We start from the raw sequence: 14,132 nt of genomic DNA on the forward strand, positions 1-14,132 counted from the left end.
TATGTGTTTGTATGCACACACACACACACACACACACACATTTTATTAAAGGGCCATTCCCTCAAAATGGATTTATTTTATTATTAGATATTTTCATTTTTATAACAATATGTATGAACAGACGAGATTTATTTACATTTAATACGGACTGAACATTTTATTTAACATTTTTCTTATTTTGACATGTAGAATTAAAGGCAAATCTGTTTTCTCCAAACTTTTGTGTGGAAGTATCAGTATGATTTAACCATTATTTATTTATTTTATTTTTCAGTTATAAATACAAAAGAATTTTGGTCTCTTTCATAGCTCCAATATATATTTATTCTTAAAATTGAGAGGGGGAAAAAAACAAAAACTAAACTCTGTCATCTACAGGCTTTAGAATGAGACCATATGTGTACTCATTGTAGAATATATTCAATAAATTCTGTCAGTTTTTGTACATTTGATAAATTTTATTGCATATATGAGAAAAAAGTTACATATTGCCATAAAAAAATGCTAAGGTTTCACTTCCGTGGTCTGCTTTTTTCATGCGTAGGGCCACATTTATTCATTTTCTATACCATCTTATTCCAGTCAAAGGTCACCGAGGGCTGGAGCTAATCCCAGCAGTCATAGGGTGAGAGGCGGGCTGCACCCTGTCACAGGGCCATATGTTACAATCGTATTTACTAGGTAAGAGTACCCGAGAACATGAAGACAGCAAAGGACACCAATCTGACATTTGACTCCAATGACCTTGACCTTCACCTCAATGATTTACTTCTATCTGATCTTCCAAGGGCAATTTTGAAATACACCTAAGTGTGTCCCACATTTGGTTTGACATACCAAGTTTGGTAAAAAACATTAAAACAAGCTGGGAGGAACAGTCCAACAACCAACCAACCAAACAAACAGGAAGACATGATCTTGGCCTCAATGAACGAGTGACCTTTGGCCAATTTGACCTTGTTGGGCAGTTCCAGAACCCACCCCAATATGTGTGCCAAGTTTGGTGCAAATCAGTGAAAAACCTCATTTGACCTTTGACCCAGTGACTGACACTTGTAAATTTTGAGCTCTGATGCCAGTGACCTTGACCCCCAAAGATTGACCTTTGGTAAAAATGATCATGCCTGGGCAATTCCAGAGCAAACCTTCAAATGTGTGCCAAGGTTAACTGGAGACTGGAGTTAAAAAAAAATTATAATTTAGACTTTTGACCCCAGTGATCTTGAACTTTCCCAAAACAAACCCTTTGAGTGTAATTCTGGGGTCAACCTTCATACACGACACATTTGGTGGAAGTGTAGGACCTGGCTAGGAGGAGCAGGGGAACAGACAGACAGACACGGATTAAGGAACAGTATGATTTATTATTTTATAGAAGCATTTTTATGTGTGCTTTGGCACATCGGGAGCTTAATATTGCTTTGTGAAAGTTCCTGAATTACCAACATTGGATGGGTTTTCTTTAATGAAAAATACCTCAAAGTGCAAAAATACTTATAACCAGGTTTCACCAACAGGTTTTACTTTGCTAAATATAACAAGTGTTATCTGACTGGATCATCAGGTAAATATGTAAAAACCCAAGTCTAAGATTCTCCACTTTTCAACATGATATACAGTACATCTGGAAAGTATTCACTTCATACTTGGTTTGTGCTCTGACATAAGATCCCACAGCATATGCAGACAGGTGTGTGCCTTTTGAAATCATGTCCAATCAACTGAATTTACCCCAGGCCTACTACAATTAAACTGTAGAAACATCTCAAGGATGACCAGTGGAAACAGGATGCACCTGAGCTCAGTTTTGAGCTTCATGGCAAAGCCTGTGAATACTTATTTATATACGTGATTTTTTTTATTTTTAATAAATTTACAAAAAAAAAAAAAAAAATCACATTGTCATTATGGGGTAGTGTGTAGAATTTTCAGGGAACAAATGAACATTCATTTTGGAAAAAGGTTGTAACATAAAATGTGGAAAATGTGAAGCGCTGTGAATACGCGATGTGATGTGATACACTGTAAACTATTTTAATGATAATGTGCAGCAAATAGTAAAAATGTTTGAATACAAAACAATCAAATACAGCATATTGAGTAGAAGATTGTCAGGCAGTGAATATATGTTGCAAACATCAAAAGATTTTAGCAAAATGCTCTTTGGCAAGAACTTAAAGGCACAAGATGAATGCGCGCATCAGGAAATACACAAGACGAGTAATACTGCAGCATGCGTTGCAGTGTTGCATCTGTGGATTTCTTCCTGCTTTCGGTCCTCACTCCTCACGACAGCACACGTCTGACCTCACGCGAGTGCGTGGTGCTGAGATTCATCTGGGTCATAGCTGTCAAAAAAAGCAGACAAATAAACAATAAATAGAAGCAATGTATGCAAATAATGTAAAAAAGTACCATAATGTGTAGAACAGTCACTGAGGTGTTTATTCAAGAGCTTTTGTTGCAGGAAACTGCTGTCAATGCAATCAGACAATTTGACTAATTAAACAACCAGAGGATGAAAATGAGACATCCCAAACACAGAAAGTCTGCACAGGTAGACAAAGAACTCAGATAAAAGTCAGAGGAGTTTAATCTAAACCCTGCAGCTGTAATTAAATTCCTTTTTGACCAGCGTTAATTTACAGTAGTGCTATGTGACTAAAAAGATTAATCCAGGTTTTGAGTATATTTCTTATTGTTACATGGGAAACAAGGTACCAGTAGATTCAGTAGATTCTCACAAATCCAACAAGACCAAGCATTCATGATATGCACACTCTTAAGGGTATGAAATTGGGCTATTAGTAAAAAAAAAAAAAAAAAAAAAAAAGTAGAAAAGGGGGTGTTCACAATAATAGTAACATCTGCTGTTGATGCTACAAACTCAAAACTATTATGTTCAAACTACTTTTTTTTTAGCAATCCTGTGAATCACTAAACTAGTATTTAGTTGTATAACCACAGTTTTTCATGATTTCTTCACATCTGCAAGGCATTATTTGTGTTGGTTTGGAACAAAGATTTTGCTGGTTTACTAGTGTGCTTGGGGTCATTGTCTTGTTGAAACACCCATTTCAAGGGCATGTCCTCTTCAGCATAAGGCAACATGACCTCTTCAAGTATTTTGACATATCCAAACTGATCCATGATACCTGGTATGTGATATATAGGCCCAACACCATAGTAGGAGAAACATGCCCATATCATGATGCTTGCACCACCATGCTTCACTGTCTTCACTGTGAACTGTGGCTTGAATTCAGATTTGGGGGTCGTCTCACAAACTGTCTGCGGCCCTTGGACCCAAAAAGAACAATTTTACTCTCATCAGTCCACAAAATATTCCTCCATTTCTCTTTAAGCCAGTTGATGTGTTCTTTGGCAAATTGTAACTTCTTCTGCATGTCTTTTATTTAACAGAGGGACTTTGCGGGGGATTCTTGCAAATAAATTAGCTTCACACAGGCGTCTTCTAACTGTCACAGCACTTACAGGTAACTCCAGACTGTCTCTGATCATCCTGGAGCTGATCAATGGGTGAGCCTTTGCCATTCTGGTTATTCTTCTATCCATTTTGATGGTTGTTTTCCGTTTTCTTCCACGCGTCTGTTTTTTTTGTCCATTTTAAAGCATTGGAGATCATTGTAGATGAACAGCCTATAATTTTTTGCACCTGTGTATAAGTTTTCCCCTCTCCAATCAACTTTTTAATCAAACTACGCTGTTCTTCTGAACAATGTCTTGGACGTCCCATTTTTCTCAGGCTTTCAAAGAGAAAAGCATGTTCAACAGGTGCTGGCTTCATCCTTAAATAGGGGACACCTGATTCACACCTGTTTGTTCCACAAAATTGACAAACTCACTGGCTGAATGCCACACTACTATTATTGTGAACACCCCCTTTTCTACTTTTTTTTTTTACTAATAGCCCAATTTCATAGCCTTAAGAGTGTGCATATCATGAATGCTTGGTCTTGTTGGATTTGTGAGAATCTACTGGTACCTTGTTTCCCATGTAGCAATAAAATATACTCAAAACCTGGATTAATCTTTTTAGTCACATAGCACTACTATTATTCTGAACACTACTGTATGACTCTGTTACTATCCTATCTTTTAATTGAGGTCTCGTTCTCCGATGCGCCGATACGCAATAACATTCATAATCTCTCACATGCACATATGGGCAATTCTATAGTAATGGGATTCCAATGCTTTCTCTCAATGCAGTCAGGACCATACGTATTGGGACAGTTGCATCACCACTTGTGCAGTTTTACAATGGAGTGGCACAGAGAAGCTTTTTTTGTTGTTGTTTTTAAAGACAATGTGAAATTACAGCTACAGATTGCCAGAAGGCACATGGGAGACTCCAGCCTCAATTGGACCAGTATAATATATCTTATAATATATAGTATAATATATATAATATCAGAACTTCACTGCCAAAGTCCAGCTTGTAGGTCTGCCCCTGGATAGTGAAGATCATGCTGCCGCTGGGGTTCTGCTGGTATTCTTTCTCAATGTCATCGCTGGACGTTGAGCACACACCCTGTTGGAACAAATTTGGTCACATGACCATATTGATCCATAAACACACGTGACGCAAAGTACTCACGGTTTTCTTGAATACACGCCATTTTCCATGGTTTCCCTTGTACTGCCATTGAGGAGTTTGTGCTTGGGAGTAGATGAAGTGATTGGGTGGTGAGATACCACCAGCAGCTCTACAACACAACCATTAAATTCTGTCAACACTTTTACTTACGACAACACTTACTTGTAAACTTCTCTTCAATTTTTCTTGCCGTTTTTAGCACAATGAACTTGTTGGACCATGCTACACCATTCACTCACTCACTCGTTTTCAACCAATTATTCCAATTAAGGGTCACAGGGGGACTGGAGCCTATCCCAACAGTGTGAGTTGTATGCCAAAGCTGCCATGCCCTCTTTGTCTGTTAGGCAATATACACCTTGGATTATTCTGGTTTACAAAACTCTTATTGGTCTGGTTCCAACCTATTTATCCAGTTTACGTCAGAGAGCTGAAAGCTGTTATACCCTGCACTCGAATGACATGTTTTTTTTTTCATGTGCCTCATGTCCAAACTGAAACTGTCTAGATTGACTTCTTTGAACACTTTCCGGTCTATTTTACGAGATCGTGAATGGAATCTGTTTGAGACTTTACACTGTGTGCAATGTTGACCAAAATGATTGCACTTTATTTATGACCAACGTTCTCATGTTGATGTTAACCTGTCCTTTATGACATGTGCTGCTGCCTTTCTTGGCCAGGTCATCCTTGTAAAAGAGATTTTCATTTCAATGGATTTCTACCTGGTTAAATAAAGGTTGTTAATATAGCAGGAAATACTCTTAACTTACTGTTAATTGCAAAAATAACATGCGTAGAAACACATTAGCGATTGTGCCTTGCACATTTCTGAGAAGAGTGAATGAGCATAAATAAGGCCTGGGAAAATAACAGTTAAGGCTAAACACATGTCAGAGGTAACCAATCAGGAGACAGAAGAACTTCAGAGATACATCTGCATCAGACAAACAAGAGAAACTCTAACACGTAACACAAGGCAGGTATTTTGTAAAAACACCCTTAAATATCGCAAAAAGCTTTTCATGTTCACATGAGGTGGTTCGAAAAAGTCTTATTTGGAAAATCACAATGTAAACGCTTTTTTAATGATTACAGGTGACGCCAGAACATTCTAAAATACACAACACGGTACATGTGGATGAACTAAGACACGTTAAAGCTTATAATGGATGACATTATAGAAATATTAGATTAAGAAAAAGAAATGTCAATATTCCATCACCATGACTACTGAATTTAGAGTTCTCATGAGATTAAAAAACCCAGCTGTCTCACTCAATCAATCATTCACTCAATGGAAACACTGTCATTTTGCAAATTTTTTTGTCGACATTCTGAAAATATCGCTTAGGATTTGTGCAAATCTCTAAAGGAAACCCAGCTCGTGTAAAGAGTTGCATTAATTGGCCTGCTCACACCAACAAAATGGGAAAAAAATAATAAGTGCTGTTACTATCGTACCATAGGGAGGTTACAGTTACACATGAAAACGGATCCGATTTTTTTTTTTTTTTTTTAAATCAGCACCAAAATTTGGTGGGTTTTCCTTGAAATAAGATTAATCATTCAACCAAGTTTATGGAGTGAAAACTGTTTGTGTAATCCTAACAACAGTGATCCCACAACCTCGTGAACAAAACCCAAACTCACGTGGCTCTTGCTTGGGGTTGACGGTACATCGGACGACGAGTGACTTTCCTCTTTTTCCGTGTGCTCACCTGTTGCATTGCTATAGCAAAGACAAAAAAGAGATTAGGTTGCCATTTCATTTGCGACATGCAAATTGTGCATGTTTCGAAGCTTGTGTGAATTCGTTAGACCATTGTACTGAATCTCTAAGGTATCGGTTCCGATGATGAAAATGAACGAGCCCATTGGGTTAGCCTGGAACTTCTGCTCTATGTCAGAGCTCTTAGCGGGGATGGGGTTCCCCTTTGAATCCTGCCAGAAAGAACCAACAGTCATAAGGACTCTGACCAACAACACAAGAGAAAAATTGAAATGCAATAACAAGTCTGTACCTTCCCATCGTACTTGACCCACTTATGGCCGATATTGCAGTACCACAGCCACGTGGTTTTACCATCATCCAAACGTCTCACTTTTAGTCTCTTCCCATACACTCTCATCTTCTTGAAATCTATATTCACAACCCTACAACACATAAAATAAAAAGGTAGAAAGAAAATTCAACCCATTCTTCAAATGTTGGTTTTATTTGCGGGTCTTACCCATACGGTGTGTTGTAGAGTTTAATGCCTCTGATGTGTGGCAGGGAGAACTGCGCCTCAATAATGTGATCGTTAATAACATCCTTCCAGTCATTTTTATATTTCAGCTGCCACTGGTAGAATCGGCCATCAGTGAGCGTTGTCGCTGCTTTAAAAACAAACAAACAAAATCGGACTGTTATTAGACCAATGTGTGTTTGTTGGATCCCCTACCAGGTTCTACGGTCGATTTCTACCAAACTTGGCATCTGGATGAACGCTGACCCCAGAATTGCCCTTACTGGGTTTGTTTTGTCAAAGGTCAAGGTCATTGGGTAACAGGTCAACATGTTTATTTTTTCCACCACCAATGTCCACCACACTTGGTACATAGAAGTAGGACATCACATTTGATAAATGTCAATCATTGGAGTCAAGTTCACTGGAGTAAACAGGTCAAACTTCTGATTTTATTCCAATATCCACCAAATGTGACATATATAGGAGATAGGTTCCTTAATTCAATCAATCAATCAATTTTATTTATATAGCGCCAAATCACAACAAACAGTTGCCCCAAGGCGCTTTATATTGTAAGGCAAGGCCATACAATAATTACGTAAAAACCCCAATGGTCAAAACGACCCCCTGTGAGCAAGCACTTGGCGACAGTGGGAAGGAAAAACTCCCTTTAACAGGAAGAAACCTCCAGCAGAACCAGGCTCAGGGAGGGGCAGTCTTCTGCTGGGACTGGTTGGGGCTGAGGGAGAGAACCAGGAAAAAGACATGCTGTGGAGGGGAGCAGAGATCAATCACTAATGATTAAATGCAGAGTGGTGCATACAGAGCAAAAAGAGAAAGAAACACTCAGTGCATCATGGGAACCCCCCAGCAGTCTAAGTCTATAGCAGCATAACTAATGGATGGTTCAGGGTCACCTGATCCAGCCCTAACTATAAGCTTTAGCAAAAAGGAAAGTTTTAAGCCTAATCTTAAAAGTAGAGAGGGTGTCTGTCTCCCTGATCTGAATTGGGAGCTGGTTCCACAGGAGAGGAGCCTGAAAGCTGAAGGCTCTGCCTCCCATTCTACTCTTACAAACCCTAGGAACTACAAGTAAGCCTGCAGTCTGAGAGCGAAGCACTCTATTGGGGTGATATGGTACTATGAGGTCCCTAAGATAAGATGGGACCTGATTATTCAAAACCTTATAAGTAAGAAGAAGAATTTTAAATTCTATTCTAGAATTAACAGGAAGCCAATGAAGAGAAGCCAATATGGGTGAGATATGCTCTATCCTTCTAGTCCCCGTCAGTACTCTAGCTGCAGCATTTTGAATTAACTGAAGGCTTTTCAGGGAACTTTTAGGACAACCTGATAATGAATTACAATAGTCCAGCCTAGAGGAAATAAATGCATGAATTAGTTTTTCAGCATCACTCAGACAAGACCTTTCTAATTTTAGAGATATTGCGTAAATGCAAAAAAGCAGTCCTACATATTTGTTTAATATGCGCTTTGAATGACATATCTTGATCAAAAATTACTCCAAGATTTCTCACAGTATTACTAGAGGTCAGGGTAATGCCATCCAGAGTAAGGATCTGGTTAGACACCATGTTTCTAAGATTTGTGGGGCCAAGTACAATAACTTCAGTTTTATCTGAGTTTAAAAGCAGGAAATTAGAGGTCATCCATGTCTTTATGTCTGTAAGACAATCCTGCAGTTTAGCTAATTGGTGTGTGTCCTCTGGCTTCATGGATAGATAAAGCTGGGTATCATCTGCGTAACAATGAAAATTTAATTGTCCAGGGAAGATAAAATTTGCCAAAAGTCAATCATATGGGCCAACATCATTGGGGTCAAATGATAAAATTTAAGGTTTTCACTCATATTTGAGCCAAACATGCCATAAATATGGAGGTTGGTTCTGAATTTCCCAGAATGGTCAAATTTACTACATTGGGGTCAAGGTCATGTCCGCCCGTTTGTTGGCCTATACCTAGTCCTTTTACTGATTTCTACCAACCATTGTATGCCAATTAAATATGAAACTGAAATTACCCAGTTGGAATTTTTTTTTTGGCCAAGGGTACGTAATTTGACTGTCAATTTAATTTGGACAAAATCTGTCACACACTTTGGTGGATTCCAGAACTGGCCTAGAAAAGTTGGCCAGAGATCAATCATTTGGTCATTGGGGTTCAATGTTAAATTTCCATTGCCCTTACTGTCTTGAGCACTATACAAATATACAATACTATACAATAGCTATACTAAAGTGAGGTCAAATAGCCTCTATCGCCCCTTAGTGGTTCAGTATACAGTATCTATTAATCCTTTTTTTTAGCATGAGAAACCTGTGCTTTATTAATGCAGACTAAACAAGATTCCTGACTACTAGGGGAAAATTCCAGTGATTAGCAGGGCATGCATAGCATAGTTAACCAGTCACTGACTGAGCGGATCCACAAAATTTCTGTGGTTAATGCTGCTAAAACGATTGCACATTCAACTCTGACATTTTAGGTTATGATAGATCCAGACGAGGACCAGTGAACCTCACATTTTGGACCATGATAGCGTCTATTAACATGCAAAATCACCATACAGTAACATAAATACAGACAGATGCTTTTTGCTAACTGTAGGGGCCATTGGAGGTCACTGTTGCTTGTCCAGATCTGTCCAAAAAAAATCTCAGACACACAAACACTACTTCATATATTGTGAAGGAACTGTGGCACCTGGATGAAAATATCACATTTAGGTCAAATTTGGCCAAAAATGATCCTTTCCATCCATGCCTGTTTTGTTTCCCGCCTCCACACCTCCAGATGTGTGTTTCCTCTCAGTCTTCTGGTTTCCACCAAGGACCGCCTTTCTACCTTGAGGGTGTGTGAATTCGCAGTTGGTGCCTTTAGTACAGGTTCCTTTCAGGGCGTATTTGCAGTAGTGGAGGAAGCGGCAGTTCTTCCCATCCCGACAGTAACCGCTGTTATAGTATCGGCAAGCCTTTTCCTACACGCACACACGCACAAAGCTTTCAGCGGCTGTCCTCCACTGTTTTGGTCTCAACATGTGATAAACTCAATCTTCTTAGAATCTCACCTGTTGGTGGTCTGATTTGGAACGAACGGCTTCTTGATCTGAAGTGTCGTCGCTATCCGACGCTGTATCAGTGATGCCAGAAGAGCTTCCATCTGTATCATGTGAAATAGGAACATTAAAGCCAAGACACATGGGAGGAAGACTTGGACACCAACATACAGTTTGACATCTTTTCCTTTTGTGCTACAAAGAGATATTTTGGGTTTCGGTGCCCCACACGGTTAAGTCATATCTTCATAAATAGGTAATCAGTTATTAATTTAAACTCAGCTACACTCAAAAAACTGATCATTGGATTGGATTTCCATCTAATAAATATGCGCAGTCCGAACAAAGTCAAATAAAATGATCTTGCATGGATGTGCTTTTTTTTTTTTTTTTTTTTTTTTTTCTTTTTTAAATTGGGGCTACATATATTTATTAGATGGAAATCCTGCACATAATTGAACTGAGTTCAACCAATGAGCCATTTTTTGTGTGTATTAAGGAACAAGTATTTATTTATTAAAAAAACAAACAAAAACATTTTCACTTATTCCAGCTTGTCATATGTGAAGATTTGCACTTAACTGCTGCACAAAGTTTTCATGTCTTCATTTATTTCACTACCCAAAAGTATTTTACTATTGTTATTCAACAACTTTTGACATTTTATTAAAGATTGTGTTTATGAAAGATTGGTAAATTTGCATTTATTTGTGGATGTAGTTTAAATTATTTACTTAAAATATGAAGGTTTTAATATTTTTTTTTTTTTGAAAAGGTTACTTTTATTATTGCATATGAACAAAAGAAATGTGATGACTTAATGAGCAAAATTGTTGAAGCTTTATTATAAAGGATAAAATGTGTCTGAGCTCTGGTCCCGTAATTTCAAGATTCAAGATTCAATACTTTATTGCTATGCAACCAATGCAAGTTGCTAGGGATTTGTTTCAGTGTGCTCGTAAACAAGAGACATAAAAAGCATAAGCATACACACAATACTCCACATAAAATGACACACATTATATCTGGAAAAAAAAAAAATAGACCCCCTTAACCTGAGTCAGGTTAAAGTGTCAAGTGCAAACATAGACTCAGCAGTGGCTTGTTAAAGTACTAAGTGCAGTAGTACAGTATGCAGCAGATACAAAATGGACATATTGCACTAAAATGCTAAATAAATAAATATATAAAAAGATAAAAAGAAATACAACAATGTATATGAGCTCAGTCAGTCATAAAAACCTACTTTCATAAGGTGTTGGTGCAGGGTAGGAGAACTATGTAGGTGCTTAATGGCTCTGCAGTAAGTGCTGTTGAGAAAGCGTGGTTTTAGTGGTTATGGCTCTCAACCTTTTACCTGATGGGAGGATGTTGAAAAGGGAGTTAGCTGGATGTGACTGATCTAGTAGGATCTTCAACCCTTTCTGACAGATACGTGTTTCGTAAATAGTAGTTTGACAATCCGTTGTAATATTTCTGCAATAAATATTTAATTCTATTTAATTTTCACAACCACCACCACCACAGTCTTCTTGTATTGAACTTTATGCTATATTGTTTGTAGCTGATTCATTTTTCTTTGACAGATTCAGATTTTTACTAATCACTGGCAAGATAATATTTGTAAGAATTGTAAATATTCTGTCAGAAAAAAATAATTAATATATAGGATTAATATGCTAATATAACAATCAGAATTTGTGAAGTAAAAATGTAAGCATAATTCATACATTAAAAAAAGATCAGGTTTATCACCACCTAGTGACTAAGATTCAGTGTGTGTGTATGTGTGTGTGTGTGTGTGTGTGTGTGTAAAAATGTGTGTTTACACTGCCCCTTACTGGCAAATAACGTTGTAAGCGGTTTCAAGTTTCCTCAAATACAAGGAAAACGTCATGATGATATCATAGAGATACATTAGATATATACATATATAAATTACGGTTGAAATTATGGTTTAATTTACGTTTATTTAGCTGTTTTTTTTTTTAATACTTTGCGAGAACCCCCTCGTGCGAAGTGAAAGTGAAAGCAGCTATTTTATCTCGTCATAGTTTTCATTGTTTTTTTCCCCTCTGGTCAAAAATTATTTCATGCGCATTTTAGAGGTAAAATGATCTACTTGTTATTATTTTTATTATTATTTGCCAAATGCATTGATTATAATATCAGTGTCTATGGTCATAATATTTTCCATGAGGACAGAGACAATTAATAAGGTAACAAATTTACACACACAAGAAAACAAAGCAAATTTTGGACGGCATAATATTGGAAGCACAACAAATATTTAATGGAGTAACAGACAAACTTACCGTCCGCAGACGCCATGTTTAATTTCTGCACCGCCTTCGATTTCACTCCTGATATATTCAGGCTCCGCCCACATAGCGGGTTCACCGAGGTCATTAAAAAAAAAAAAAAAAAAAAAGTAAACACCTTTGAACCTAAAAGACACATTTAAGGTTGAGTGAATGCAACTTTCTAGTGTTTACATTCAGTAAAGCCTACATTTAACAGAAAATGAAGTCCACACATATATGAACATACAAAAGTATGAACCACCTCATAGTATCTCCATGCCGAATACCTCCTGTATAGACAGCCAAGATACTCGACGGAGGAATCTCATTCCCGCCGCTTATATCCATGATCTTGTTGTTTTGGTCATTATCCAATGACCATAGATGAGGACAGACGCATAAATTGACTGGCAAATCGAGAATCTCGCCTTCTGTCTCAGCTCTTTCTTCACCATGACGGCCCTGTAAAATGCCAAACGGTGCACCAATCTGCCTACTGATCTCACAATCCAATTTACACCCTCATGAACCAGACCCGGAGATACTTAAATGGCTCCACTTGGGGCAGTGAGTCTTCTCTGACCCAGAGGGAACAAGCCACCCTTTCCCAACAGAGGACCATGGTCTCAGATGTGCTGATTCTCATTCCAATTGCTTCACACTCAGCCTCAAACCTGATCAGTGCACATCGGGGGTCACCGCCTGATGAAGTCAACAGAACCATATCATCTGCAAAAAGCAGAGATGCAGCTCTGAGGCCACCAAACTGGACACCCTCAGATCTCTGACTGCGCCTTGAAATCCCATCAATGAACCTTTGAACAGCATTGTGACAAGGGGCAGCCCTGGTGGAGTCCAACACTCACTGGGAGCAGGTTCGATGTAATGCCAAGAATATAGACACAAATTCTACTCTGGTCATGTATGTACCAGATTGCACATTGTAGTGGTTCCAGTACTCCGTACTCCCGCAGCACCCCCAATAGGACATCTCGAAGAATCCACTATGCCTTTTCCAAGTCCATAAAATGTGTAGACTGGTTGGTCATACTCCCAAGACCCTTCTAATATCCTTGCAAGGATAAAGATGTGGTTTTAGTAACAGAATAGATTTTAGTTCTATTCTCAGATCCATAGATTCAAGTGCACTTTAATTGCAGAGAGTCCAAACTAAACACAGGGACACAGTATTTAACTGTTATGCTACATGCTACTGGAACCAACTACAACAAGATCTTAGATGTTCCCCAAATGTAGCTGTATATACCCTGCACTCTATTTGACTAGTTTTTCATTTTGAAAAAGGGAAGCTTGTCACTCCCAGTGAAGACAATAGACCTCTGACTTCCAACTAACCACTGTCGGCTAACGGGGTACTGGTGAAACAAGAAGTCCTCATCGGTGGATCAGGTGGAGGAGGTGATGGCTTGTAACCAAGTGACTGTGAAGGCTGCAGCATGACCTCAGGCCCTGATCGTCTGGAATTCCACAACCATCGGACCACGTTACGGATCTGTCAATGACCATGTGTTTGTCGGCGTGCAATGGCATTCCCACGTTAAACAAACCCATGCACAAGTGTCTCTTGATCAATATAGACTGGGCCCGTTCAGTCATCTCCAGGTCCACCATCCCATCCGGGAATTGATCAAGAGACAAACGTCCTTGTCACCGAGGGACTGTCACGACAACAACAATGAAAAATGAGCATTGTGTTCAATAATTGCCAACCATAACCCTAATTTTCAACTTTTGTGTCAAATAAGAATTAGATGTAGTGACTGCTAATGGCCAGCAGGTGGTCCTCATGCGCCAAATTAGCCCAACAACCGGTGATACCGGCCTCTCTCTCCTAGCCTGTGATTGGTTGGCGGTCGTGATGCTGACGTCAGCTCATG

At 38.6% G+C, this 14,132-nt stretch overlaps 1 protein-coding gene across 4 annotated transcripts; it reads right to left on the reverse strand.

Moving 5' to 3' along the window:
* Positions 1-2,010: 2,010 nt before the first annotated feature.
* si:ch211-244b2.4 (uncharacterized protein LOC541512 homolog) lies at positions 2,011-12,292 on the reverse strand. Of its 4 annotated transcripts, none has more exons than XM_034163439.1 (10): positions 12,247-12,292; positions 9,944-10,035; positions 9,664-9,853; positions 6,856-7,003; positions 6,646-6,778; positions 6,445-6,565; positions 6,275-6,353; positions 4,622-4,730; positions 4,447-4,555; positions 2,011-2,348 (listed from the first exon to the last, which is right to left on the reverse strand). In XM_034163439.1, the coding sequence occupies exons 1-10, from the start codon at positions 12,260-12,262 to the stop codon at positions 2,287-2,289; spliced, it is 1,059 nt and encodes a 352-aa protein (XP_034019330.1). In that variant the 5' UTR covers positions 12,263-12,292; the 3' UTR covers positions 2,011-2,286. The 4 variants fall into 4 exon arrangements, with proteins under 4 accessions (XP_034019330.1, XP_034019329.1, XP_034019331.1 ...); XM_034163438.1 differs by having other exon boundaries at positions 9,640-9,853; XM_034163440.1 differs by having other exon boundaries at positions 4,442-4,555; positions 9,640-9,853.
* Positions 12,293-14,132: the final 1,840 nt, after the last annotated feature.

Source organism: Thalassophryne amazonica, chromosome 22 (genome assembly GCF_902500255.1).
Source record: "Thalassophryne amazonica chromosome 22, fThaAma1.1, whole genome shotgun sequence".
Taxonomy (NCBI): Eukaryota; Metazoa; Chordata; class Actinopteri; order Batrachoidiformes; family Batrachoididae; genus Thalassophryne; species Thalassophryne amazonica.